Source organism: Falco peregrinus, chromosome 9 (assembly GCF_023634155.1).
Source record: "Falco peregrinus isolate bFalPer1 chromosome 9, bFalPer1.pri, whole genome shotgun sequence".
Lineage (NCBI taxonomy): Eukaryota > Metazoa > Chordata > Aves > Falconiformes > Falconidae > Falco > Falco peregrinus.
The window spans coordinates 12,681,978-12,708,562 of NC_073729.1; the positions used below are offsets into that span (position 1 = coordinate 12,681,978).

Below are 26,585 nucleotides of genomic sequence, written 5' to 3' on the forward strand. Positions count from 1 at the left end.
AGACCCCAGGTCTGGCTGTTGTTTATTTATATACTATTATTCAAATTACACTCCTATTTTAAGCACTCATTACTCTTCAGAAATGGATTTGATTGTAAATTTCAGTGCTGGTTCAAGAGTGCCTTATGGTTTGAAGGAGGGAATCCCTTCCTTACACAGAGACAGGCTTTGACACATTGAAGATTTCAGCTTCACATCTTACATTTTTTATTTATGAAACTGGATAAAGAGAAAGCAAAGAAGGGCTATTACTCTTTCCATACTCTATCCTCCCTTGAGCTCTTCCTATCTGCTTTAGCCTACAGCAGGTTTAATTCTTACACATTTTGACACTGCATTCTAAAAATTATTTCAGACATTTTTTCAGTATGTGCCCTTTTAAAATAGAAACAAACTGCATTAGTCCCTAAAAAGAACTATACAGAAGACTTAACTACTGAGATCTCTTTACCCCCAGTAAAAAAACTGGACAACTCCTATAAAGGATATTCTATAGTTATTTACAAGTATTGATCATAAAAAAGTAATACAAATCTTTCTCTGAATTTTATCATTTTACACGTACCTAAAGTATTCCCTTTTTATTCTCAGAATATAATGGGAAAGTTTATTTACTCAAAATCTTTCTAAATACAAAAGAAATTTAATTATATATATATTCAGATAATAATTAGGAGTAGTATTTTTTCTGAATTCATAAAAATAATAGATAAAATAGTTCCTCTCAAAATACTGGCTTGCATTTCATTCCTCTTTCTTACATTATTGGAATTTCTCAATCATTTGTTGTTCACCATCACTCAGATGTTTTACTGAAATACATGGCAATGCTACCAGAAAGCTCTGTCAGATGTCTCTAAGACAACCACCTTAGATGTATGTAACTTACATCCCACATTTGGTAACAGTTCAGTTTGTTTTCTAGAAACCTACCTCAAGTAACCAAAATATAAGAAAAAGGTATAAGCAATGCCGTGAGTATACAGAAACAACAGCATCAGCCCAAATAGCTCCTAATGCCTGTGTGAACTAAAATGTATTTTAACATTATGAAATGTTTTAGAAATTTAAAGAAATTTAGAAGAAAAATAATCTGTATTTCCAGGTCTCCAGGACTGAAATTGCCTTTTCACCGAGACACCTTATATCTGGATTTTATAAATGCCTTTATGTTGTTACTGTCATATGCTATATGTCTTCCTTTTTAATATGACTTAAAATACAAAAATCAGAATGAATGATACAGCTGAAAAAGATAAACTGCAGTTTCCCCTATTTATATATGTATGTAGATACATTTTCAAAAGCTGTATAGACATTTGAAGTGTATTTAACCTAACTAATTATCTCTTAGATAGCAGTGCTTCTGTTTGAATATTGGTGACAGCTGCTCTAACTTTTAAATACAAAGGAGTGGGATAAAACAAGCCTTAACAGTTTTTAATCCATAGTATTCTTCTGAGGGCTTTCAAAAGATGAGTAAAATACGGTTTCAAAATTTATCATGATTGTAAGGGTCATTTACCACTGTATTTAAAACAGTGGCATTTTTTTTCATTACTTCTTGGTATTAACTTGCATTTCTCACAGTATTCTCACTTTTCTGGTGCATACAGCAGTGTTTTCCCCTACAGACTTGAATAATGTTTGGAAAGTAAAAGGTATGTCATGATTTGGTCAATAGCTTCGACACAGTTCTTTAACACTGGTAGCTAGTACAGGGAGCTAGCTTCTGCGAGAAAAATGCAAAAAAGATCATGAATGTATAAACACATTAATTCTCAAAGTAAACCTGAAAAGGAGAGTGGCAAAAGGGAGCAATAGGATTCATTATGAAAACCAGCAGATAATCGTAACAAAGGTATATTATAAAGATGAGTCATATAGCAAAGGAGGAAACACAAAGCAAAGTGGGAAGACAAAGACACCACTGAAAAAAGGACCCTGAGCTAGATAACACAATGCATTAAGTCTTTTAAGTACTCTAATGCAACTAGCCAAACCTGCTTTCTTTCACCTTTTCTAAATACAATTACATCCTTTGATGAGCAAATAACTTAGGAGCCACTATTACGTGCCACGCTTCAGTCTATCACATACGCACACTGTCATCAGATAGCTTATACTGCCTAAACACTTGTCTTCAGTATGTGAACCAAGTTATCACACGCTTTTCAACAGGACTTGCATATCCCCCAGTAATACCACGCCATTGTTGCCAGTTTCCATGCTGCTGCCGTGCCCTCAGTCCCACCAGCACACAGAAGAGCTGCTCACCTGTGTATCGCAAGACCAATACAGGACCAGAGCATCCCACGTTATTCCTTGCATGCACCCAAAACAAATTCAGGGATAACTTCTCTGTTCACATCAGGGATCACGGGGTAAAGGAAGCTGCTTAAATGAATGTCTTAGTAGTAACAAAGTTAATGTAGAGGTGGTCTGTTATATGACACAGAAATGGATTCTGTTCTCCCCAATTACTAGGATAGAGACCTGTTCCTCTTCAGGCATGCAACATTCCTCCAAGGAGATAGCAATGGGAGTTTCAGAAGCTCTCTTTACAGCTGAAGTCCACAAAAGCATTGGCAGCAACTCTGTCAGACTGCCTTGACACAGGTCCACGGACTGAACTGGTCCTGCTCTGACCAGTGATCCTGCATAGGCTGTATTTCACTCAGAACATGAGCACACACTGCAGAAAGCACATTTCTCTGTTTACTCCACAATAGGTCCAGAGCTTTTTATATACATCCAGCTTTGTGAGAAAGTCTTGGGGTACTTTCAGCATCCAAACAATAACCCAAAGGCAAGTTTCTACCATTCTGTGGAAACAATTACTCCTAAACTGGTTCGGGACTGCTGGCAATGTCTGTGTCAGTGGTAAAGCTACAGTTGTTGCAATGGGGGCTTCGATTTACAAGGTAATTAGCATTGACAATATCCCCAAACCTACTGTCATGCCTGAGAGCATAGCATTCTCAAACTGTACTGAGATACATACATCTTTCTGTGCTCATAACTTCTAAAGAATTACAGAAATAGAAAGGAAAGCTGTGGGATTAATTCATTTTCAATCAAATTTGCATTGAAATTCTGTTGTTCATACAGCGGAATAGATGCATTACTTCTGATACACAGCAGCTCTTGTTCTGTTGTTTCAAGAACAAAACCAGGGCAAACTACCACAATAAGAGTGGCATCAGAAAGACTGAATGATGAGAAATAAAAGGCAGATCATTTCTGGTCAAGGAGCAAACAAATATTATAAAAACCCACAGTGCACTCATTTTTATGTTAAATCATTGCAGAATCATTATGTTTTGGGTAATTTTACATATACATACATATATACACAACTACAATTATAGTAATAAACAGCAGGAACTGCTTCATGCCCTGTCTGGTAGTTCACCATTGAGGGTTTTAACTGCTTTGCTGTATAGCGAGAGCAACTCATAAACAGTATGTGATAATGTGTACCATAATCACAGAGGAATTTTCCCAATATTGTCCCCAGACAGTCTTTGGAAAATTACTGCTTGGAACGAAAGCTAATATATAAGTATGAGATTTCCTGTTCTGCCTCATTGCCCTCTGTATGCTAATAAAAGAATTGAATGTTCCACAGTAAACACTCATCCATGTATTATTATTTAAAAACTGTCAAAATAGCACAAGGAAAAAACAACAAATGCATGAATGTAACATGAAATTAACTGTAATGTAAGATTTAGGTATAATCAATATGTAATTAGAGCTGCCTAGAAGAGGCAATGCTTTTCAGACCATTGACCTGAAGCATAATTTTTCTTATATTCAGGCCAAGACACTTCCTTTAACTGAGATTTCAAAGTGCAGTGTTATGCTATTTCAGAAATACCAAACAAAAGGAAATTCTACCATAGCATGTGGTGGTTGAGCTAAGAGATAATAACTGAGGTTCAAATGCAGTAACTTCACCGCTAACTACAAACTTAGCTAATAAAGAGAATGTAAAAGCACCTCCTTAGCTTTGTGCTCCTATTAGCTTACTAAAATATAGCACACACTATCACTTGGAATCACTGTTTTTACTAGAGAACACAGCTCTGTGAACATGAAGCCAAACTTCTTATGGAAAAGGACCCTGGCATAGTCAGTTAACATTAAGTATAAATCTCTGCTTGTCTTATACGGTCACCATGGTACCCAGATGCTTTATAGATAAATATGAAAGCATAACCCTTAATTCAAAAAGCACGCAATCTGCCAAGGTAAATTTACACAGAGATAAACTCAAAGGGAGCCGTTATTTCAAGTGCAATGTGCAGGCTAAAACTGGACTAGGTAACGACACTGGTACAGATTTGCACAGAGGTCAGAAACATTAGTTATTTCTTCAAAATAAATTTTGATAACCATAAACTCTGAAAATAGCTGCATTAGAGACAGCAGCATAGCTTAAGGTGGGACACAGAGGACAGTCACAATAGGTTTTGAAGGTGAACTGAGACAAGGAATGTTTTGTGGAGCAAGTTGTACACCATAATAGGGTGACTGCTATTCCAGCACCAGGAAAGTACTGGCATTTCCAAGATTTGTAAGTCAAGCTTGCCTAAAATAAGATGATTAAAACAACTCTAAACTTTAATTTCTTTCACATTGCTTCTAGGTACCTGAGAGTTTGTGGTGTACCTGGATCACATAAACAAGCTTTGTTCCTTAATAGAAGGAAACAAACTTAGAAGAAAGAAAGATTAAGTCTTATGTAAACCCTTGTTTCCTGGAGCTGAGCTTTCAAGCAAAACATCAAATACTATAGTCGCTTAGCAACCTCCCCACCTCCATTACAGGTGGACTGGTTGGCCAGTTCCACCTTTCCTGTTTCTCTAGGCTGCACAAACACAGCACTTGAATAGGTAGGATTTATGTCAACAGGGTGAACTACCCAGTCTGTGGACAATTTGTATTTAAGAAAACAAGAGTTCTACCCAAAACAGCCTGAGGTGGAAACCTGTGATGTTCTGTGTTTATGTATTCCAATGTATTATGAAAATGAATAGCATCTATATAAACTTCTACACCCTCATCTTATGATGGTTGAATTATTCAGCTAGAAGGCATCTGAATGCAAGCAACACTATGCTTAGATAATCAATTATTATTTGTGGTTAATCACTAACATTTTTGGAAGCACTCCAGTATTACAGACAATCACACTTAACACTAAATTTTGTATCACTGATTCAAAGTGAGAAATAACTGCAGTCAACACTATGTTTTTAAAAGGCTGTGTCTATGTATTTACAACCAGAGTAAGCATGCATTAGAAAGCAACTGAGCTGAATACTAGTACGCAAGTGTGCAACACTAATTACAAAAAAGTATGTTCTGCCTCACCTCCCTTTGTTCTCCTTTTTATGTGTTGGATGATGACTGCTATGCTAAATACTGACAAGTTCCCTCTTTGATTTCCAATCATCCTTTGATGCCTCTGTTTTCCTTCCATATGCTTGTACTTTCTGCCTTATTATTACCTTTAAGCATTAATATCCTTAATACGGGCATGCACGTGACTTTTTGTAAAATAAGGTAAAGGTAGAACACTGTAGAAGTGATTCGTCATTGCATGCTGTGACTCACAGTAGGATTCATAGAAAGCCACTTCTGGTGTGAAATAGTAATGTGGCAGGAAAACGTCCTGTAATCTAGACATAAAAAGACCAGAAGTTACTACCATGCCATTTTCTCTGTTGGGCAGCTGCCAGGGACATGCTGCTTGTCCCCATGCTCCACTTCCAGCCCAGACGGAGTGGTGTTTGTCTGCCACCTCCCGGGTGAGTCACAGTGCTGGGGACACTGGGTGGTCACAAGCAAACAGCGGCAAGCTGCAAGAAGAGACCTAACCATGGCAGCAGTCATTAAACACGTTTTAACCACTTCAAAAATACTTAGGTTAAAATCAAACACTCAAAAATTTGAGAACACTGCAATTAGTGAACTGTGTTGCAGTACTTGCATACATTACTTCATCTTTATCCCTCTAGCTGCAAGCCTTCTTTTGGACTCCACTTCAATCTGGTGCAGAGACAAATAACATTACTTAGCGGGGTTTTTTTTGGTTGGTTTTGTTTCGTTTGTTTATGTGGTGGCTTTGTTTTGTGGGTTTTTTTTAAACTTTGTTCTGCAATTTGAGTTTTTCTAGATTTCTTCTATTTTTCTGCCTGGAAATTTTGTCCAGGCAGAACTGGGGGATGTTAGTCTCCCATTTTCAGAGCTTGGACACAGTTCCAGCCTGGTGGTAGGCATGCAGGAATGCCATGGAAACGGCTGCTGGGCATGCGAGACTGACGGTGCATGTACTGGAGAAGCGATCTGCACACATACTATACACCCAAAGCATTCAGGACATGTTGGACTCATGGTATGTAGACTATAAATGGTACACCCATAAATATCTGTCCACAAATCTTAAGAAAAAAACCCAATGTAACTCTGCCTCTGAGGATATCCACCTGTTGGCTTGAACAAATTTCAGCACTATTTTGACTGTTTCATGCTCATTACAGAGACAGAAATCCAGCTTCAGATTTAATTTCATTATGGTAAATTTTCCAAAGAATCCACAAGGTAACATAAATAAACATCGATGAATACTAATACTGAACAGATATACAGAAAGAGAACCACTACTTATACCGGAAGAGAAGCCTGGAGTAAAGACAGAACAAGATTTAGAAAAAGCTTGTTTGGTCTATATGTGGTTTATTTACACTTTCCTTGGGAAGTTGAAAAGCTGCTTACAAAAAATAAACAAGGCAATACTGTGTTAAGCAGCATTAAATGATAGCCAATTCAAGCCAAGGAATTGATGTTGAGGAGGCTAGAATTCAATCCATAATTTTAACGTCTTATTACACTGTCAAAATACATTACTGCAACTACGCAGTCCACTACAATTATTTTCTACTATTCATCCTAGTTAGTCAATAACCCATTCACTTTTGTTCTCTGCCTATATACTAAATGTCTGAATTAATTTCACTCCTTAAATGAACTAATTTTAAAACCTAACACATTTCCATTCTCAAAAAAAGCTCCCTTTCATTGCATTACACCCACAACATTTACCACTGCATGTCACCGATTCCCTTCTTTTCAATTTCGTAACAGACTGTTATCATAAAGCCTGATTCACTGGGTAACAGGCCACACAGAGTTTCATTCTTTGCTAATGCTGTATAACTTACATTTCTATTCCTGTAATCTAGACACCTTTCATGACACATGACCCTCTGTGTACTTTCCATATTGTAACCCTCTACTGGGACGATAACCACCAGCACCTCAGACACTGATAGCTGGAATAACGCACACACGGCATATGCCTACCAAGCCATTCTTGCACAGATTGCCTACAGTAGTCCAACGGGAAAGCTGACAAGAGAAGGCATGAATCAGAAACAAGGCAGAACTAGAGTGAAACAAGACATCTCCTCCCCAACTACTGAGGATAAACAAGACCACCACTGGATCCAGCAACACAGAAGCGCCAACAGATCCCATACCCAGGCTGCATCATTTTGACATATTAAGGTCTTCCATATTCCAGACCCCCTGGTGCATGTATCGGTCTGCGTCTCATGTAACGAGCAAGCAGCTCACTGCTCCAGTCTCCTATTGCAGGACACGTAAATCCTCTCCTTAGAGCAAAGAAAGGCTCTCTGTAAGGCTGCATGTGACATGACAGTGATGAGTGAGAGAACGCCCAGAAATAAACCTATTTCAGAGAGTTTTACTCAGCCAACAGATCTGATGCCACAGCTCCTACCAGTCACATATCCAAGCAAATAGTTTCACACACTGACATTCCTGTCAGCTGAACAGTCCTCAGAGGATACCATTTTCAGCTGACTGTCGCCTTCTCTTCCTCACCACCCACCTCCCCCCCCCCCCCAGCTGCTTCTTTGCTCTTCACTACTAACTGCAGCAGTACTGGTGCACAGCCCAAGAAAACAAACTCAGCAAAGCTTGTTAGCTTGGGTTTTTCTCCCTTCCTCATCTTTGCCATTGATGCAACCAATTAGTGAGGCACACCAACCTCTAAACCAGTGCATGTCAAATGGGGAGCAAAACCAGTTTGGCAGAAAGCTGAATTTCATTCTTAATTATGGCCTATGGGAATAGAAATTTAGACCACCTTCTTTCTTTTAGTTCACAGAATTCCCACAGTGTTGTCAATTTAGAAATATAAAAGGACAGATTATGGGCTCTATATTGGTACGCAAGTACTGCAGAACTCTCAACTGCTGAAGCAACAGGGCTCACCATCACCCTGGCCAAGAGCAAGACTTGTTTACAGGTAAAGTCATCACACTGCATATGCTCAAATCCATCTTAGAAGAGGGGTGACACAGCCCACAGCCTCCAATAATACCATGATGGAGTGGGAAGGATGATTCCCAGCATCCTCCGCATTCAGGTAGCTTGAGATTCAGCATTAACACATAGAAATTAATAGGGCAGCTCGGACTTGGGCTGTAAACGTTCTCTCTAGCACTGAGCAGACATATCTGTGAGTGAATCCTTTTGAAAAAAAGTTTCTGAACAATGTTTTTAGCGGTTACAGCTGCACTAAAAGGGTTGCACAAAATCTGCAATTTCATAAAAAATAATTTGCTGTGGCAGCTAAAGTCACATGGAGGACAGGTATGCCAGCTCCGATAACTACTGCCCCAACTCTCTGAAAGCAGTTTCCTTTCAAGTTTGCTACACTTTATGCCAAGATCTTGGCCTGGCAGCCTTTAAAGTTCAACACCTACTTGTTTTAAGATCTCACTTTCTTCCAGTTGTTTTTCTCTAAGTGGCACATGATTTTTGTCTGTTTTTCCCAAGAAGAAATATTTAAGTACCACTGAACTGTAGGTATAGTAGTCTTCAACTCATGTTCAGTTTCAGATTTGTTTTCAATTTCTGCAACACTCACAAAGAAGTATAATCCACAACAGTTTACATGTTAACTCATAGCTTCCCATTAAATTTCATGTCAATTACTGAATTAAGCATGAATCACTACAGCATAATACATATTAGCAATGTCCTGTTGCTTTTATATCACAAACCATCTGAAAATTAAAGTGCAGCCTTCCCAAGCAGACAGGTCTGTAATCATGCCTTTGCTGCTCCAGTTACCTTAGGCCAGAAGCCTCGAGCTACCCCACTCAAGATGACACAGCTTCAGAAGGATGGGAAGGAACAGCCACATCCTAAAACATTTGAGCTATGCAGAAGGAATTAGCAACTAAGTGGCTGTTGTAAGCTGGACTGCTGCATCCCCATGATTTACTCCCATACCATCAAAAAGAAAGCTCCAAATCAGCCCGTCAAATGGGTCAACTAAAATAAACTTGCAACACCATTGACCTCAAGCCAGTAGACTTTTGCATGAGGCCCAAATTCAAGTCACGGCAAAGCAAAACTTAAGTTTAGCTAACACCTGTGTATCTAAACTCTAAAGACAAGGAAATATTTTCAAAGTTACTTTGAAACATAACCTATTATTTACACACAGGTTTTGTAAGTAATACTGCCCACTGTCACATTCACACCAAAACATGAACATCTTCATTATCACACAGCTGTGAAAAAGTTCACATTCAACTGCAAAACAAGGCAACCTATTAAGGCCGGAGTGGTAAGGTACAACATATCAATAAGAATTTAATATTTAATTTTCTTTCTGTACATTAGTGCTCCTTTCAATTTTCTCCAACTAACACATTAGTTAAGACCATGTATTAGTTCATTCAAGCTATCACACCAACACTTGACACCAGTTTGATTTACAGCACCAGTTGTATTTACAGCAGCTGGGGTTTTGCCCAAGGTCTGTTCTATGCATGGAATTACAGAAATCAAGAATGACACCAGTTTAAGAGATAGTACGTGATTTTATTATGTGAGGTGAGGGGCTATAGGATGTAAGGAGCAAGTCTTAATGACATTACGCATGACTTATTTTGCTCTTTACTAACTAGTTCTATTTGACGAACAAGATGTCATTGTTGCTGTCATCATTCAGAAACCCCTTTATCATTTTATGAAGCTGAAGACGACAATACCAAAACCTGAAGCAGCTAAAATTAGAACAGAAATATACTTGAACAAAAAAAACCAAGGAGCTAGAACAAAATTTCAGCCAGGCCACTAAGCTGACACTCCGCAGACTTTGAGTAACATACATATTATCTAATTAAAATGCTCACCAGCACTGTTCTAAGCTATTACTTATAAAGAATTGGTTCCTAGATGGGAAATGTACAAACATTACACTGATGAACTTACAAAATACAGGTTTTTGCAAAGACATTCTATTTATGTATCAAGTATTTTCAAAACCTACTCTGTTGTGACATGGAAGAAATAGCCCATAAGAAACAACAAATTAACCTCTTACCACAAAACCACTAGTCTCTAAGAAAGCGGAGAACAGGACAGCTTATCTATCAAGACAGACTGATAGACATGTTTGTATTTCACTTCTGAAGAATAACAATCAGAATTCTTCAATACCAAGAAAAGCGTTACTCCACAGATTGGCCAAGTAAGTGGTTACTTGCTCCCATTTTTGGGGTCAAGCTTCAGACAAAAAAGTTACATACTATGTTTTTCATATGTCCTCTTTCCACACCTTATGGTGGTTTAAGAAAGTAACTTTTGAAAGATGAAACTGAAAGGAACCCAAAGAGCTAGTACCAAGTTACTTCCGGTTTTTCTGCATAAAAATGACTGTATTATACAATTTTAAGAACACTTACACCGATGTTGTGAAGGCAGCTAAGTCAGCTTTCACCTTGGTTATGTGCCAAGCCTCCTTCAATGAATGTTTCACATAGCAGTTTCTCTGCAGTAGTTGATTCAAAGCCCTCCTCTCACAGACAGACCGATGATTACTTTGTAAATAAAGTTAAATAGCTTTAGGGGGAGCTGCCTCCTGTGTCCTTGAGGTCTTTTGAGATTATGACCTCTTGGTCTGTCCTTTGAACTTGCCTCCTTGATTAATAAGCGCTCTTGTGAGGTGGAAGGGATGGGTCTACTGCTAGCAGACATTGCTGACGCCACCTCACCAAGGGCAGAGTGCCGGCTTGCTGCAAAGAAACGACTGTTCAGGAGGCAATGCTTCGTTAACGAAATAGCCCATGATGAGCACGCAGGGCTAGCGCTAGAAATCACCAAAACCTCCTAGTTTCTGCCCACTGTCCTTCAGAGTTTCAAGAATAAACGGCCCATCAGGAAACGGGGACCGAGCAACAGAAGAAAACGCCCACACTGTTACCCTTACGAGCGCCATGAGTATGCCTGCCGCGGCCCTCAGGACCCTACTCGGCCACCCTTCAGTGAGCGCCCCGCTCGGTTCCGAGGCGGGCCCCAGCGCTTCGTTCGCCCCGCTCCTACGCGGCGGGAGGCACGCGGGGCCAGCCTACGGGACACAAGCCCGCCCATCACACGGGTGGGGAGGAAAAAGGCCGGGCCCCGCCACGGGTGCCGGGCCGCCGCGCCCGCCGCGCCATCCGGGCCTGCCTCCGGGACGCGCTCACTGACCGCTTCCGCCCCAGGGCCGCGCGCCGCCGTGACGCGCTTCCTGCCGCCCGCCCCTTTCCCTGCGCGCCACCGGCAGCCGACCAGCGGCCGCTCGGCACCGCCCCGGCTCCTCCCAGCGTGCCCCGCGCCGCTCCGCCCCCCGCCCCCGCTGAAAGCCGGACCGGAGGCGCCGCGCCGCCATTTTGTTGCTAACGCTGCTAGAGGTTTGGGCCGCAGCGGTTGGCGCGACCGGTGGAGCCGCCCGCGGCGGCGGCAGCAGCCCCGGACGCTTTTTAAAGGGCTTTTTAATTTGTCTGGGGTCTCTGTGCCCCGGCCCTGTTTTAACACGCTATGTCTGGAGAGGGAGCCGCTGGCGACCAGGTGAGCAGGAGGAGGCAGAGGTCGTAGGCCGCTCCCTGAGGGGGGGAGTGAGGGCTAGGACCGCTGCGGTGGGGCGGGGCGCGGCCTGGGGCCGCCGGGTGGCGGCCGCGCTGTGCAGGCCTCGGCGGGGCAGAGCGTACCGCACAGCCGGTGGACCCGGCCGCCGCCCGCAGCTGCCGCTGTGCTAGCGGCCGTGCCGCACCGGGGGCTTGAGGGGAGCGCAGCCCTTGCCCCTTCTCTCGGCCTTGCCGGCTTCCTCGGCGGCGCGGCCGGCGGAGGACTCCCCTCCCCCCCGCACACACCCATTTTGAGGAACTCGCGCTTATTTCGTCAGCGGGCGGCTGCGCGGGGGGGAAGGCGGGGGCGCCGCCAGCCTCCACCCGCGGTAAAACCGGTAACGCTGGGAAAACTGGGCCTCTCAACCTCCGCGAGTGTAGTAAGCAAACTTTAATTCAGGTGGAGGTGGACAATAGACGCTCCAGTGAGTTTCGCTTTCCTGATCGGTGTTCATGGTCGTTGAGTACACGCAGTCTGGAAGAAAATTGAAACCTGGATAAGCTATTTGCACTGTTCTGTAAAGTAAGCGTTTGGTGAACATGTCTGTTTAACGCGTAAGGCTGTGTGCCTCTTTAAGAATACCGTTTTTCTCTAGAATAAGTCATTATTAAAACACTTTTAAATTAGAAACAGTAAAAATACGCTTATTTAATAAAGAATCTTCTTTGTGTTACAACATTCTTGCTTTTGGAGGAGAGAAATAACTGCTGTTTCAGTTAGGCTTGTTTTTTTTAATATGCTGAATTATTTATCATAATTTCTTATTTTCTAGTCAGGTGTTGTCAGTGGCATTTGTCATCTTTTTAAATTTGGTATTACCATGAAGTATCTCCTACTTAGTGGCAGAATTTTTCTAGATAGGCCTTAACATTTAAGGCTATGTTTAAAATCAATATTAATTGGAGGGGTGGGGATGAAAGTTCCTGACAGAGGGAGGGGTGATCAATAGCACTGTGGTATGCCTTAGTGGCCAGTGTAGCCTATAAAAGTACTTAAAATAAAGCTGATTCTTTAATGCTCCCTTAAGAAGTTTTTCTTTATAGAATGCCCATCTCTTTACAAAACAGGTTATGTTTCTGTGTCTGGGCCTGTACTCTGAAACAGTGGCCTGTAAACTCTTTGCAGGATCACCAGTTCGGGGGGGGGGGTGTAGGAAGGACAAGTGCTCAGAATATAAACTACCACATTTCTGTCCGATTAGGAAAATAGCCTATGAATTACTTCCCTATATGCTCAAAGCTGGTCAGGTTAAGCATGAGATTCTTAAGAAAGGGTTATTGCACTGCAGGGTAGATGGCTACAAAGAAGAAAGAATATTACAATAAAATTTTAATAATCCTGGTGTACAATATGTTTCACATTTAAGCTAGCCACTCCAGTGTTTTTTTTTAAATTACATTGATGTTTAATTGCATAATTAAACTGTTGGTTCAAGTACTGTGTGTGTTTCTGTAGCTTGTAATACATTAGTCTTTTAAAAAGAAAAACAATACTTAAGATTTTATTTTATTTTGCAAGGGAGAATTTAATATGCAGAAGGTTGAATTACTGTCTGTATACTGAAGTAGAAGCTATTCTAGGAAGTAACAGCTTTAATTACTGCAATGATTATCACAGGATTTTAGCATTCAAAAAACTGAAAATAGTTTTTTGCATCCTGTGTAAAGTATGTAGCATAACATCTGGCTTGGATTTTGGGGTTTTGATCCATGTTAATGTTCATCCTTTTTGCCCATTTTGATTACTGTTTTCACATTGGATGCACTTTAAATAAAAAGAAATAACTCACATATAGGTTGGGTTAAATTATTTTGTTTTACTACTCCGTCCTCTTTATGAAGGCCTCTGGATTTTGGTTTCCTCTAAGTCCCTAATTTTGTTATGGTCAGTTAACTTCCTTCCATCAATTCTACTCAGTTTCAGTAACTTGTCCTCTAGAAATCTTTTTCTTACCCTGGCAGACTTCAGTTTCTTACTCCTAATGCTAAGATAGGCCATAATTTGATATCAGTGTCTTTGGCAATAATGTCATGAAGTTTTTAGCACCATGGGCTACGACTTACCCAGTTGAATAGTGAGGTAGGTGTACCTTAAGTAAGTGTTGATGCCACTCTGGCTGTGGTCTTAAAGAGCATGATGAACCTTTAAATTCCCTGTGTCTCTGTAGAAGAAGGAACAACAGATCGTTGTGATTGGGGCAGTTGTGCCTTGCTCCCTTCCCCACACTGCAGCTGCTATATGATCTAGTGCTATCTGAAGGGCTCTCACTTTGCGTGCACAATATCCTTATGGCTATAAATGGTGCTTTCTGTAGGAAGCTGAAGTTAGGCAGAGGTTGGATGGCATCTGGCTTTCCTGTTTCAGGTTTCATCTGTTTCCATGACCAGCTTCTTGAGTTTTTGGGTGACATTTTCATTGGCAGTCACACAGATAAGTATAAAGGGGTACTGTGCAATTAATTTACATCTATGGTGTGCATAAGATGTATATGATAGTGTATGATGTAGATGTTAAAGATCTTGGGCAAGTCAGAGTTGTTACCTCTGACATACAGGGGCATCTGCATCTTGCTTCCCAGATCTTAGGTTTTGTAGGGGAGTTGCAAAAGCAGCCAGGTGAGTAACAAATGGCCATGCTGTCTCCAGCAAGTAATAGGGTGGGAAGGAAGAACGGGATGGAATGTTTGGTGTAGGGAGTGTGGGAGAGTAAAGGTAAGGTTAAAGACCCAGCTGGGGTTCAGGAGGCTTTATTGTACCAGGTGCAGCGCAATTGGAATGTGGCTTTACAGCCTGTAGACTGAGCTTAGCTCCAGGCATTGTTAGGCTACTTTACTGTGTAGATCAGGAGCCTAAGTTACATTATGTAGGTTGTCTCCTCCTCATGTTGTTATTGTGAAACAGACTGGGGCAGGGAGGGCAAAGAAACGTCCTGTAGCCACTGCTGTTGCAGTGTATTTTAAATTCTTCCACTGTGTTAACTATGCTGGACCCAAATTACTTTCTGCAGAACCAGTTGAATGCCGTCAGGACTTAAAATCTGTTAAGTCCCTGCCAGACTCCTGGCCAGGTCTACATGACGTTTTAACAAACTATAATTTCAAAGGTAGTTTTTTGGAATACCAGGCACTTAGCCCTGTCTATATCATAGAAATCCACGTTTGTAGACTGAAAGGCTGCATCTGCTCCTGTTTCCCAGAAAGTCCCCTGACAAGCTCTTCCCAGTCTTTGTGTGTGAAGGCTACAGAGCGTACATGGTTGTACCTATGTATGTCTACATTTTTCTAGACCTTAATGTAGACATCTTGTTTCATTTCAATCGTGTGGTGGTTTCATGAACTCTCTCACAAGACCTAAATTTTTAGTGGTGTTGGCCTCTTTCTAACATAGGAGGGCCACTGTTCTTTTCTATTTAATAAATATATATTTGCCAGGCATCAATTTCAGCTGAAGACTCAATGCAGTGTTTAGTTTACCCCTGCATTTGTTGCTTTGTAACCTATTAAGGCTACAACATGCATTTCACGCTTCCTGTAACTGTCTCTAAGATATGTACACCAACCAGTCTGTGATGCATGTTACTTTACATGAATATGAATCTGGTCCAAAACTGAGCTGTGGAAAAAAAGATGTCTGTATTGTCTCTGTGACTATAGAAAAGACATCTAAAGCATTCTGTTCTGACTCCTTACTAGTACTTTTGTTCCTTCGTACTCCTTCCTCTCGTTCATGCCTTGTCTAATACAGTACATCATGGAAGTTTCTGAATTCTAAATGCAATAGTAAATGTTACTGTAGTTACCTTTAGCTTAATGTTTTAAAAATAGATGTCATTGAACACAATACTGAAAGCAGAGGTTTATTCTTGCAGGATTGTGTGGGTTTAACATTTCAGGAGGAGTCATTTGCAAGAACTCTAAGAGCATATTGTTTTATATGATATATGGGTTTACTGTCACTGTTTACTGTAAGAACAGGTTGTGAACACAAGGACTGGTAAAGACTTGAGTTTGTAATGTGGTTGGTTTTTCAAATTCTTATGCAATTGTAAATAATGTCTATTTTAGCTGCATTTCCAGGGTCAGTAAGTTCCAGGTATACCAAGAAGTTAAAGCGGAAAATGTCTGATCGCTAACTTTGGAAAATAGTCTCATGAGAAAAGGATGGTAATTGTTACTAATATAAAACTCTTGATTTGTTCAGAGATAAAACAGCCCAGATTGGGGGCGGGGGAGTACTTAAAAAAGTATCCTTTCTTAATTATTTAAGCTGAATATGCTGGGTTGTGCCTGTTAATAGCGACCCAGTCTGCCTGGTAGAATAGAGGCAGGCAAGGCATTACAAACAGATTTAAGAAAGGGCAAAGACTGGTAAGTTGTGACTACTGTAGTGAAGGGATGTATTACTGAAGAAAGGATTTTAAAACTTGTTCTGTGCACATACAGCTGTAACTGAACTTGAAGAAAAAAAACATAGGCAAGATAAACCTGTAAATTAACTGAACTGGACAACTAGTAATGCTTCTTAAATTGCATGTTAATATATTTGAAGTTAATGTTTATTAGATCTGTTACAGTCCAGGCTATACTAAACTGTGCAACAGCTAGCCAAAACCTCCAAACAGTAGCTTTTATCTTCATGGATGTAAACCTCCTTTTGGATGTTCAATCAATTTGACTGAACTAGCTGCTAAAATTTCAGCCCATGTACAACAGCCTCTACATCTTATTTGTAGAATAATTTCATAATTAGTGGTAGTTTTTAAAGCATCTTAAATTGGCCACTTCACAGGTAGAACAGCTGTTTAAATATTTCGTTTTCACTGCAGAAGATCTTTTTGTGGAAACAGGTGGATGCTTTAAGCAGTTGGATTCATTAGGTGGTGCACAGTTGAAGTGTTAGGTTAGGTATTTTCTGATGCTCTTCGGAGTCATGAGGATTCATTCTCAGAGGCCTGAGGAAATTGTTAACTGTTGCTTTCAACAGTAGGGTATAAACCAAGAATTTTTCTTTGCAAGTTATTGATAGATAACTTTTAGTAAATATTAAAAGTCAGTTTTGTTTCTTCTGATCTTGTTCCCTCAGACATCCTTTATGAATTCAAATTTGGATTTTGTACAGTTTATGTATTTTGCAGGAAGGAACTCCAAGACTTCTTGTCAGATAATTTGGTTCTGGGTCTTTTCAAATTTTGTAAGCTGTGGTCATAAAGATCATTTTACAATTTTAGTATGTGAAACTGAAAAATCCCTGGCTGTTTATCTGTATAAATAATAAAAGGGAAGCTGTGAATCAGACTAAGTGGTAGTAATAGATACTTGTGGACATGGGAACTTAAGTGCTAAAATAATTCTATGACTTTCAGAAGGTTGTTTGTGCAGGTAGGAGCCTGATTATGTGGGAGGTATACTGAACACAGTTATCAAAAGCAGAGGAACAGAGTGTTTTCCAGTTTGTATACAATTCTTTACAGCGTTTTTTCTTTCAGGCAGTCAAGTAAAGTTAAAAGCCAGTATCTGACTAGATGCAACTAGCTGATCTAAGCAGGACTGCTGAAGTCCTGTACAGTTTTACTTCCTTTATTTTGCATTGCATCTGGTCCTGAAATCAAGGAGTTAAACCATTAGAAAGTTGATCACTTTTCTAATAGGATTATTTTTCTGCTGATTTAACCCCCTGAACTGGGTTTTTACAGGATGAGATTAATTCAAGTGCCTCTGTTAAACAGGGAGAGACTGAAAATGCTTATCTAGGGGTAGGATCATAGCAGTGAACAAACACGCAAAAATTAAGTATTCACAGTCTTGGATGTTGGCTGTTGTGCAAGCAGTACAATGAAAAATAGATAATCAAAAGCTGTATACCCTTGAACTGTGATAACAGCAGATCTAAGCACAGAGTGCAGTTAACATGCAGTTTTTAAAACTGGAGTCAAATGTCTTTGGTCATTGTTGAACTAGGTTGTAAGTCATGTTCCTTGTTGCCTTTCACTGTATGCTTGCAGTAGATGTTAGTCCCCACAGGTTTGATCTTTGTTCACATGCCTAGTTCTATCAAAACCATCCAGACTGGAGATCTTAAGTGTTGATTTCCCCAATATATTAGGAGTGATTATTTGTGTAGGTGCAAGGTCATGAGGCCTTATTTTCACTCGGATAGAGCCAGGACACTCGTTTGCCTGCAGTGCAGTGTACCTCTGAAATGTGGGATGGCCTTTATCCATCCTGGGGATGGATAGGGCCGGGAGAGGGAGTGCTCACTGGCCTGAAGTTGACTTTCCTTACATATGGCATAAGGTACAAGCAATTTCAAGCAGTCCAGTTTAAACCCCTAATCATATAGTTATTTTCAATACTGTAGAGCTCCTTTTTTTTTTTCTTATATCGCTGCATGGAGAACTTTTATCTGCTGCTGCTAAGTGAAAATTTGCTGACTTAGGAATTTATTTTTTCCCAATAAAAGAATGAACATTATATTACACTTCTTACACAGATTAGGAGTCCTGTATCAAGCATAAGATACATAATCATAGCAATCCTACAGTAATTATGTTATCAGCATCTGTGTTTTTCACCAGCTTAATTTATTTCAACCTTTCTGAGTTTATTGCCCTATATCTGCATAGATGATAATCTGGTTCCTGGAAGCCTTAACTGTTTCACTGCAGTGTCAGCTGAGTTTTGTATGTCACATGGGAAGGTTTGAGATAATACAACTGAGCTGTGGTTCAGTGGCCCACTTTTTCCTGTTTGAAAGTTGCTATGGACAGAGCAGGACCCTGTGCTTTAACAAATGCTTCAGTAGTTTTTGTGGACTGGGTTGTTTTTTTTATTGTAGCTGACATTAATAGTACTCCTGATAGGCATTTCTATGAAATACACAATAATACATGCTTGATTATTTGAGACAAGTAGATTTTGCTGAGAAGGAATATAATGAGAAGCAATGCTAATTTTATAATAAACTAAATTTTTAGTTTTATTTTTTAATCAAATTATTTTTTTAATTTAGTTTGTTGTGGGACTTGATACTTGTCTTCCAAGCTACATTGCTTTGCACTGAGCAATTAATGTTAAGAATGACTTGAAAACTGAATTGAAAAGAATAATGGTCTTTAAACTCATATAAAGCCCCTTCTACTGATTTTTTTTTTTTTTTTTCCTTACACGCATGGCTGCTGAAGTCTTCTAAGGGATATGCCTTGAATTACGTCCTGCTAGTAGGACAGATGCAAGAACGGGAAGCACTGAAAAATAGTCAAAAGTATGGCAGGTTTTCAATTATAGAGTTGAATTGCAATGTATAACATAAGCAACTGTTGTATAGTAGTGCATTTGCAGAGGCTGACAAAAGCAAAGGGGTAGGGCACTCCTTACAATAAAGCTAATGTTCCTAAGTAACTTAGGCTTACTGCATTTGCTAGCCCCAGCTTTTTCTTTTCTTTAAGTCACTGTTTTGCACAGTACTGGCTTCTTAGCTTTGTATATGTCACTGTAAAATGGTCTGCTGGTAAAATCCATTAGTAATACCTTGGATCTGTATTCTTGGAATGTTTGCTTTCCTTCAGGAGTGATGTGCACTAGTGATGCTTACTAACTTTACTAGAAGTCCATTCTAATTATCTTCTGTTTCCCTTTTTAAGTGTGTGACAGCACCTTTGATAGAGAGGAGTATCAGTTCTTCTGTCCTGGTTGCTGTCTTTTTTGTCTTCAGAGCTATGTATTGACCTAGATCTAATATTAAGAATTAAAATAATCTTTTAGTAATTAACAGGGTTTTTTTAGAATTTCCTGTACAGTAAATCAGGCACACTCACTACACAATACAGGAAGTGTGTATTCTAACAGTAATTATGTAGTTAACTTGTAAATTTCACAAGAAAGGTCTTGTAGTAATAACTTACAGGTTATTATTCTTATATCTCAGGAAGGCAAGATGATTTGAGCTAACAGCTGCCTGAAAAATGAGTCAAGTTGGCAAGTTAGTAAATAAGCTGGTTGGAGTGCAGGTCAGAAAAATATTTAATCCTTAATAAAAAACTTCATATCATTTAGGGTTGTAACGAGCATGTATTTTAAGGCTTGTTTGTATGTGTTCATCAGACTGTAATAAAAATAAAATACTGTTTGGTCAAGGTCTATAATAGAAAAATAGGTCTGAATTTACTTTTTCCATCTTGAAAGTTTCAGTTTGGTAAAACTGTTCAAAATTCATAATGCAATAAATTTTCTGGCAAACTCAAATTTGTTCTAGTGTTTTAGAAACATTTAGTCAGTTTAGTCTAGCTGGATCACCAAATAGGTAGAGCTTGCCCCAGTAAGATAATGCACTCTTACTGCAACAACTTGTTTTCCAGATAAAGTTACAATTTATTAATTCAGGCATGAAAAATGAGATCTGTAATGTTAAGTTGTCAGAATGTTGTTTGCTTGTCTCTGTAGCTGGGACAGAAGTTCTCAAACTCTACTTGTGATCTCTTATGTTTTCTTTTTAATTTTTCTAGGCTGCCGAGTATGTCCCAGAAAAAGTGAAGAAAGCTGAAAAGAAACTAGAAGAAAATCCATATGACCTTGACGCTTGGAGCATTCTCATTCGAGAGGCACAGGTTTAGTGACATAGGATTACGTTTCCTTATCTATGGTCCACTCGCACTATTTGGTTCTGGAGTAAAATCAGCATATTCATTTACATAAATCATAATATTGTAAATGCTGTTTTGATTTTCAATTTTTAGAATCAACCTATAGACAAAGCACGGAAGACCTATGAACGCCTTGTTGCCCAGTTCCCCAGTTCTGGCAGATTCTGGAAACTGTACATTGAAGCAGAGGTTAATATTTTTACATTTTTTCTTATATAAGTTTTAATAGGAGTTTAAGTTTAGACTTTCATAAGCATAAATAAGATAGGCACATAATATCTAGGGAAAAGGGGATTTTAAATATGCCTTGCCTTTATTTTGTAAAATAGGTGCAAAGGAGTGATTAAAATGAATTCTAAAGTACTGGGTCTTTTATGAGTTGATGATTGTTGCATTATGGAATTGCAACAACATTAAAACCGTTTCAATGGTATTGGAGTGCTTTAGCCTTTTATTTACTTGTCGTGTCAATTTATTGCCTCCCGTGTCATTTATTTAGAGGACTTTTTTTATTATTATTTATACATACAAACTTACTTGAATGACTTCCTGTGAATGTTTGGATCTATTATTTTTTTTTGCTTTCTTAGGGAATTGTTTCTGTGAACAGTGTTTTCAGGGAGGGTGTGGGATGGAAGCTGATTTCTGGAATGAAAATGCTGGGAAAATCCATTAGCACAACTCATTAGCTTGTAAAAATCCCAAGAAAATTGTGTTTGTTTACATAACTATAAAACTTCCTACTAAGTGCATTGATCATTTAACAGTCTTTAATGACGTGTCATGAAATGCACTGTATAATCTGAGGGGTTTTGTTTTCTTTTTATTTTCTGTAGCTGCTAATACTAATACACATGCTTTTTGTGGGCATCTTTTAGCTGCACATTTTTCTTGAGAGGCAGATCTACATGCTGAACTACAGGGGTGGGGACCTGTATTCTGTATTCTGTAGGTGATAAATGACATATCTGATTTTTTTTCCTTTTATATGAAAACTGCTAAGCAGTAATCTGAGTGGCAAAACTGCATTGTATAGTTACCATGGCTTATTGTACATTAAATTATATACCCAAATGTGTTTTGGCAGTAAATTTTGAAGATAATTAAATAAAATCAGGATCACAGGAATCTAACAGAATTTTTTAAATTGAAGTTTATTGTAAGATGTTATAGTTCAAAATAGTGTAAACTAAATTTAATATTATATAACTAAATCATAGAATTTTCACTATTTTGTTTCCAGTAGTTTGTAGTAATAGTTAGAATGTCAGTTACTGGACATGGGAGATTGTGAATGCACCAACACGTATAGATGAGTATTTTTCCTTTTGGGACGCTACAGCCAAATCCATTAGCCTCTTGCACCCTGCAATATTTCCTACAAGATGTAGTCTTTAGACTCTAATCTAGTTTGATTATATTGTTACCTGATTTCTGTGCTACTTTAAAACCTTTAGCTTATGTCTCAAACTTGAGCCGAATTAGACCACCTCAGAAAGCCTTTTACTATATTGTAGATCTTATAACAGAAAGTACTGTTAACGTTGTAAAGCTTCTTGTCTTGAACCATGTTCAGAAATGAATTGTCAGTCATTACCTCTCTTAAATGATTCCTTTAATTTATAATCTAGTAGTATTTGGAAACATAACAGTGGCAAAGCTTAAAACAGTCTAGGTTATAAATTTTTACATGCTGCTTCAAGGAAGGAAGATCAGCTTCTACCCAACAGGTATGGTAACCAGGTAACACAAGGTAAATTTGAGAAGGGAAGAATTGGCATAAAATCACTAGTTCACGTTTGTGTGTGTCTGCCTATAACTACACTTCAAATGTAAAAGACATAGAATGTAAGATTGTATTATTCAAAACAATGGTAAAACTTGTAGAGTTCTGGTAGAGGTTACACTTGAAAGGGGTCATATTTGAAAGAAATGTAAGAGATTATATTTTAGAAATTTATCTTTCATCTTAACAAGGAGGTTTTTAAAATCCCAGTTATAACTTAAATTTTCAGTTTTTCTTTCTTGGTTCTAGTAACTTCTCTCAAAACTCGCGTAGTGACAGATTTAACTCAAAAGCCATGTGTTTATCTGTGCCTTTTTTTTTTAGTATATTGTAACCATTTATAGCTATAAGCTGACATAACCTATTTCCAAATTCCTCTCTAAAAAAACATATTCACACGATTGGGCACTGTTGTCAGTGTTGTTTTAAGTTACATATTATATGTACAGTCCCATCTGAGAGTAAACTCAAAACAAAATGTTCTTTTTAAGTGTGGTTGAATATAAATTAAGATTTCAATTAATTTTTGAAGGCTACCTGAGATACAGGGATTGTTTTTGAGGCAGCTTTTATTGCAGCCTTAAGATGTACGAGGAATATAAGGAAGGTATTTTCTAAAAGCTTTTTTCTTTGGAAATTGTAGTAGTCTCCTCCTGCTACAAAGTTCCTCTTAGGTAGTTCAGAAGGGTAGATCTTTCCAGCCTTGACTTGGGAAAGTAAACCTGTGGTAAATCTTTGTTTAGCATTGCTTTTGATTCACTGCCTCACTACTTAAATCTGAAAATTGCTAAATCTTCAGTCATCTGTAAGCTGCATTTTTCCTGATGTCAAAACAAGCATGTCGCTTTCCTCTGTAACATGGTAATGTTTCTTCTTTGCATCACAGAAAGACAAAAAGGGAGAGGAAAGTGGGGGTGGTTTTCTAGCAGGTTGTCTTTCACTAGAGAATTTAGTCCTCTTAACACCATAAATCTGAGCTGAATATCATTACATAGTGGTGGTCTATTGGAAGATGAGCTAGGGTGAGGGTTAGGACTATGGCTTTATAGGAAAAGGAATTAGCCCTTTAACAGCTGTATTCTTTATAAAATTGTTAGAAATCTTACATTTCTCTTTGCCTGACTTGAGGAATGTGTTCTTTTTAGTCACTTCCAATCTTCAAGTAGAAATCATTGGTTACAATGTATATGAACAAAAACTGTTTCCCTGCATATGCCAGTGCATTTTGTAATGCAGAGCTTTTAAGTGCAGACCTTACTGCTCTGATTACCTCTTGGTTTTATGACAGTGTTTGTTCAGCTCACTGACTTTTCCTTTTTGTGTATGACTTTGTTCCCTAGTGGAATACAGTGTAAAGCAGTGCTCAGCACTTAGTATATCATCTAACTTACTGCTGTTGATATGCAGACTGTGCTGAAGTAACTGAATTCTTCACATTTCTGTTTTATATGCCAAGCACTGATTTATATGCTCAGATCTGTCATTGCTGGTTTGGTAGTCAGTAGAATGTGGAGATAAACTGGGAAGAGCATGCTTTGACAGTTTGTTAATGGGAACTCAACTATTAAAGTTTTAATTGGTCAAAAACTTTTGATTCTCACACTGGTTCTTATTTCTTCCAATGTTCAAAGAAGCAGTTGCAGGACATAGGAATAATAGAATTGAGTAAAAAACTCCCAGCTCACCACGTTTTATGGGTCATAGCATTTGAATGTGTAAGACTTGGAGAAGAGTGTTTCATTTATTGAATTTGACAGACTGTAGTCTTTTTGAAACTATTTTAGCAAGTAAAATAGTTACCCTTTCTGCATCTACTAAAATTCAGGAAGTGCTACAGTAATGCCACTGTTCTTACTCAGACTTATTTACTGTAGTTGCTTAAAGCACAGTTTTCTCTTGATACCTTTCCCATAAAAATCTACTTCCAGAAAATTTGAATCAATTCACATGTCAGTGCCTTTTCACAGTTTTAAAAGGGAGCATGTAAGTCTCAGTCCCACATGTGCCTTAATGTTAAATTCATAGATCACATGATCTGGATTCTAGCCTGCTGTGCTGATTTGCTGTGTCTTCTTGGGTAAGTTATTTAACCTGTTTTGCCATTATTAAAACAGATACCTACCTACCTCACAGGGTTGTTGTGAGGCTAGCTTTAGTGATTTTGGCACCTGTCTAAAAGGTGCTACAGAAATGTAAAAATAAATTCTGATGTAATACCCTATGATCCCATAGGCCCAGCTGTCTATTACTATTTCCTTTGTCTCTTTGACTGTTTGCACCATCTTTTAGATACAGAAAGACTTCATAATGCGTTTCGTGCACTTGAAAGAACTTTTACTTTACCAGTGTTGTAAATATTTCAGTAGTTCTGAAGCAAGCCTTTGAAGCTGTCACCTTTTTCTCTGCTAGTTTCCTTTGAGAAATCACCAGCTTGAAAGTCCTCTTAGGCACATTTGTGAAACTATGCTCATGTATTTGCAACACTTTTTAACAATCTAAAGAATTTTTAGTTTCAGTTGCTCTGAGTGAAAACTTTGATCTGTAATTGTCCTGAATGTTTCAGGCCAGTTCACACCACACCTTTTTACCTTTTTTGCTGCTGAGTATATTGCATTATATCCTGGTCACTTTGAATGGTTGTTAGTAGAGGTTGAAAGGTTGCCATAATTAAAGATTTAAAAATCATAAGCACAAGACAGTTGTGACAAATACCCCAAGTCTAGAAACAATAAATACAAAGCTAGTAACATGCATGTAAAGTGTTTGGCTGTTAATATGTATTTTTCGTCTTGCAAATCTGCAAGAAAGACTCCTGTGTTATTGCTTGTTCTAAAGAAATGAAACTAGATATATTTGTTCAGGTAACTTCTATTTGATATGAACACTTTGAATTTTAGATGTCTTGGTAACAAACCAGATGCTGTATGAGGATTCAGAGGGTGGGACCAAAGCTTAGGGTTGATTGTTTTGCATTTCATCATATGCAATACATCAGTATCTTTAATTCATGTAATTCACACTGGTGTGGATACTAGTCAGAATGTATCATTTAACATACTTGTATATGAAAAATGTAAATAAAACCATTTAGAAAAATGATTGTTTTTGTTTAAAATGTTTGTGTTTCTTCAAAGCATTTTCTTCCCCTGTTTTACTTTAATCTGGTTCTGAGTTCAGAAAAAAAGTTATACGTACCACCAAAATTCATCTGCTTGGGGAACAATGGGAACTGACTCCTGTCAGGGTGAAGTTGGAGTGATCAGAAGTCAAAGTAGAATAGACTTCTTGGCTGAGATTGTTTAGTGGTGGTTTCAACTGAAAATATTGTATATATCAGTAGCTGATCTTTGTTAATTTCTTAATGGAAGGCATACCCATTATATAATCCATGCCCTGGACCAGGCTAGTCTACCACATCTTCGTAGTAAACTTCTGCTTTTGAGAAACTGCTGTACAGGTGCTCTGTACAAACATCCATATTACACATTCTTGACTATCTCAGTCTAAGATTTTTAATCTTTTTTGCAACTGTATTATTTATGATCTTTTCTTATTCATGTGTGGACTTGTTCCATTCCTGTTAATAAATGTTGTTCTGTCTGTGTGATTATTGTAGACTCGCACTAGAAAGTGAATGCAACTTCTTTCCTATCTTTTCTACTCAACATGTAAATGCAGGCATGTACATCTTGCATAGTTACCATGGCCTACAAGTTGTATAATACCAGAAATTTAACCACATAACTGACATTTGTAGTTTGAGAAGATGCGTGGTGCTACAGTAGTGGGTTTCTTAATAATTGTTTTCTGTATTTCATCATTAAAAATATCATGGGAAAGTGTTAGGAATTTTAATTTTTGAAGTGGAAGTGATGCCTAATGAAGAGATTACTATGAACCCTCTTCTATAGTGTGTTGCTGTTTTCACATGAATAAACATGAACTGTTTCCTGTTCTGTTGTATTCTTTCCTGGTGGGGTGACAGAAACATCCCTATTAGAAGTGTTAGTTTATAATATAAAGCTCTTGTTCACAACACTTTTCAAGTCTCACTTTCAAATGTAACAAGGACAGTGAAATTTTTTCTCATGGTGTGGTTTCTTTTGTTGAAGTCATTTGCGGATTCTTCTATTGATGTTTTGAGGGGGGAATATGTGTGTTA

The 26,585-nt window shown here is 38.5% G+C and overlaps 2 protein-coding genes across 5 annotated transcripts in view; one reads left to right on the plus strand and one right to left on the minus strand.

Annotated features, from left to right (window-relative positions):
* HIPK3 (homeodomain interacting protein kinase 3) overlaps nucleotides 1-11,570 on the minus strand; it is a 113,742-nt gene extending 102,172 nt beyond the window's left edge. The window contains exon 1 of the mRNA XM_027778426.2: nucleotides 10,800-11,570. The gene's annotated coding sequence lies outside the window, so the exon portion shown is untranslated. The remainder of the gene's footprint in view (nucleotides 1-10,799) is intronic.
* A 140-nt stretch (nucleotides 11,571-11,710) lies between these two features.
* The window catches only part of CSTF3 (cleavage stimulation factor subunit 3), a 50,847-nt gene continuing 35,972 nt past the window's right edge, over nucleotides 11,711-26,585 (plus strand). Inside the window, exons 1-4 of one of the 4 annotated variants that reach the window (XM_055814572.1) lie at nucleotides 11,711-11,943; nucleotides 12,400-12,522; nucleotides 20,500-20,601; nucleotides 20,731-20,826. Coding sequence is in view for 2 of the 4 variants with exons in the window: in XM_027778427.2 (XP_027634228.1) it covers nucleotides 19,960-20,004; nucleotides 20,500-20,601; nucleotides 20,731-20,826 (243 nt within the window). In the remaining 2 variants the exon portion in view is untranslated. Of the gene's footprint in view, nucleotides 11,944-12,399; nucleotides 12,523-19,179; nucleotides 19,260-19,306; nucleotides 20,005-20,499; nucleotides 20,602-20,730; nucleotides 20,827-26,585 lie in introns of those variants that run through there. The other 3 variants (XM_055814571.1, XM_027778429.2, XM_027778427.2) reach the window with 3 other exon arrangements.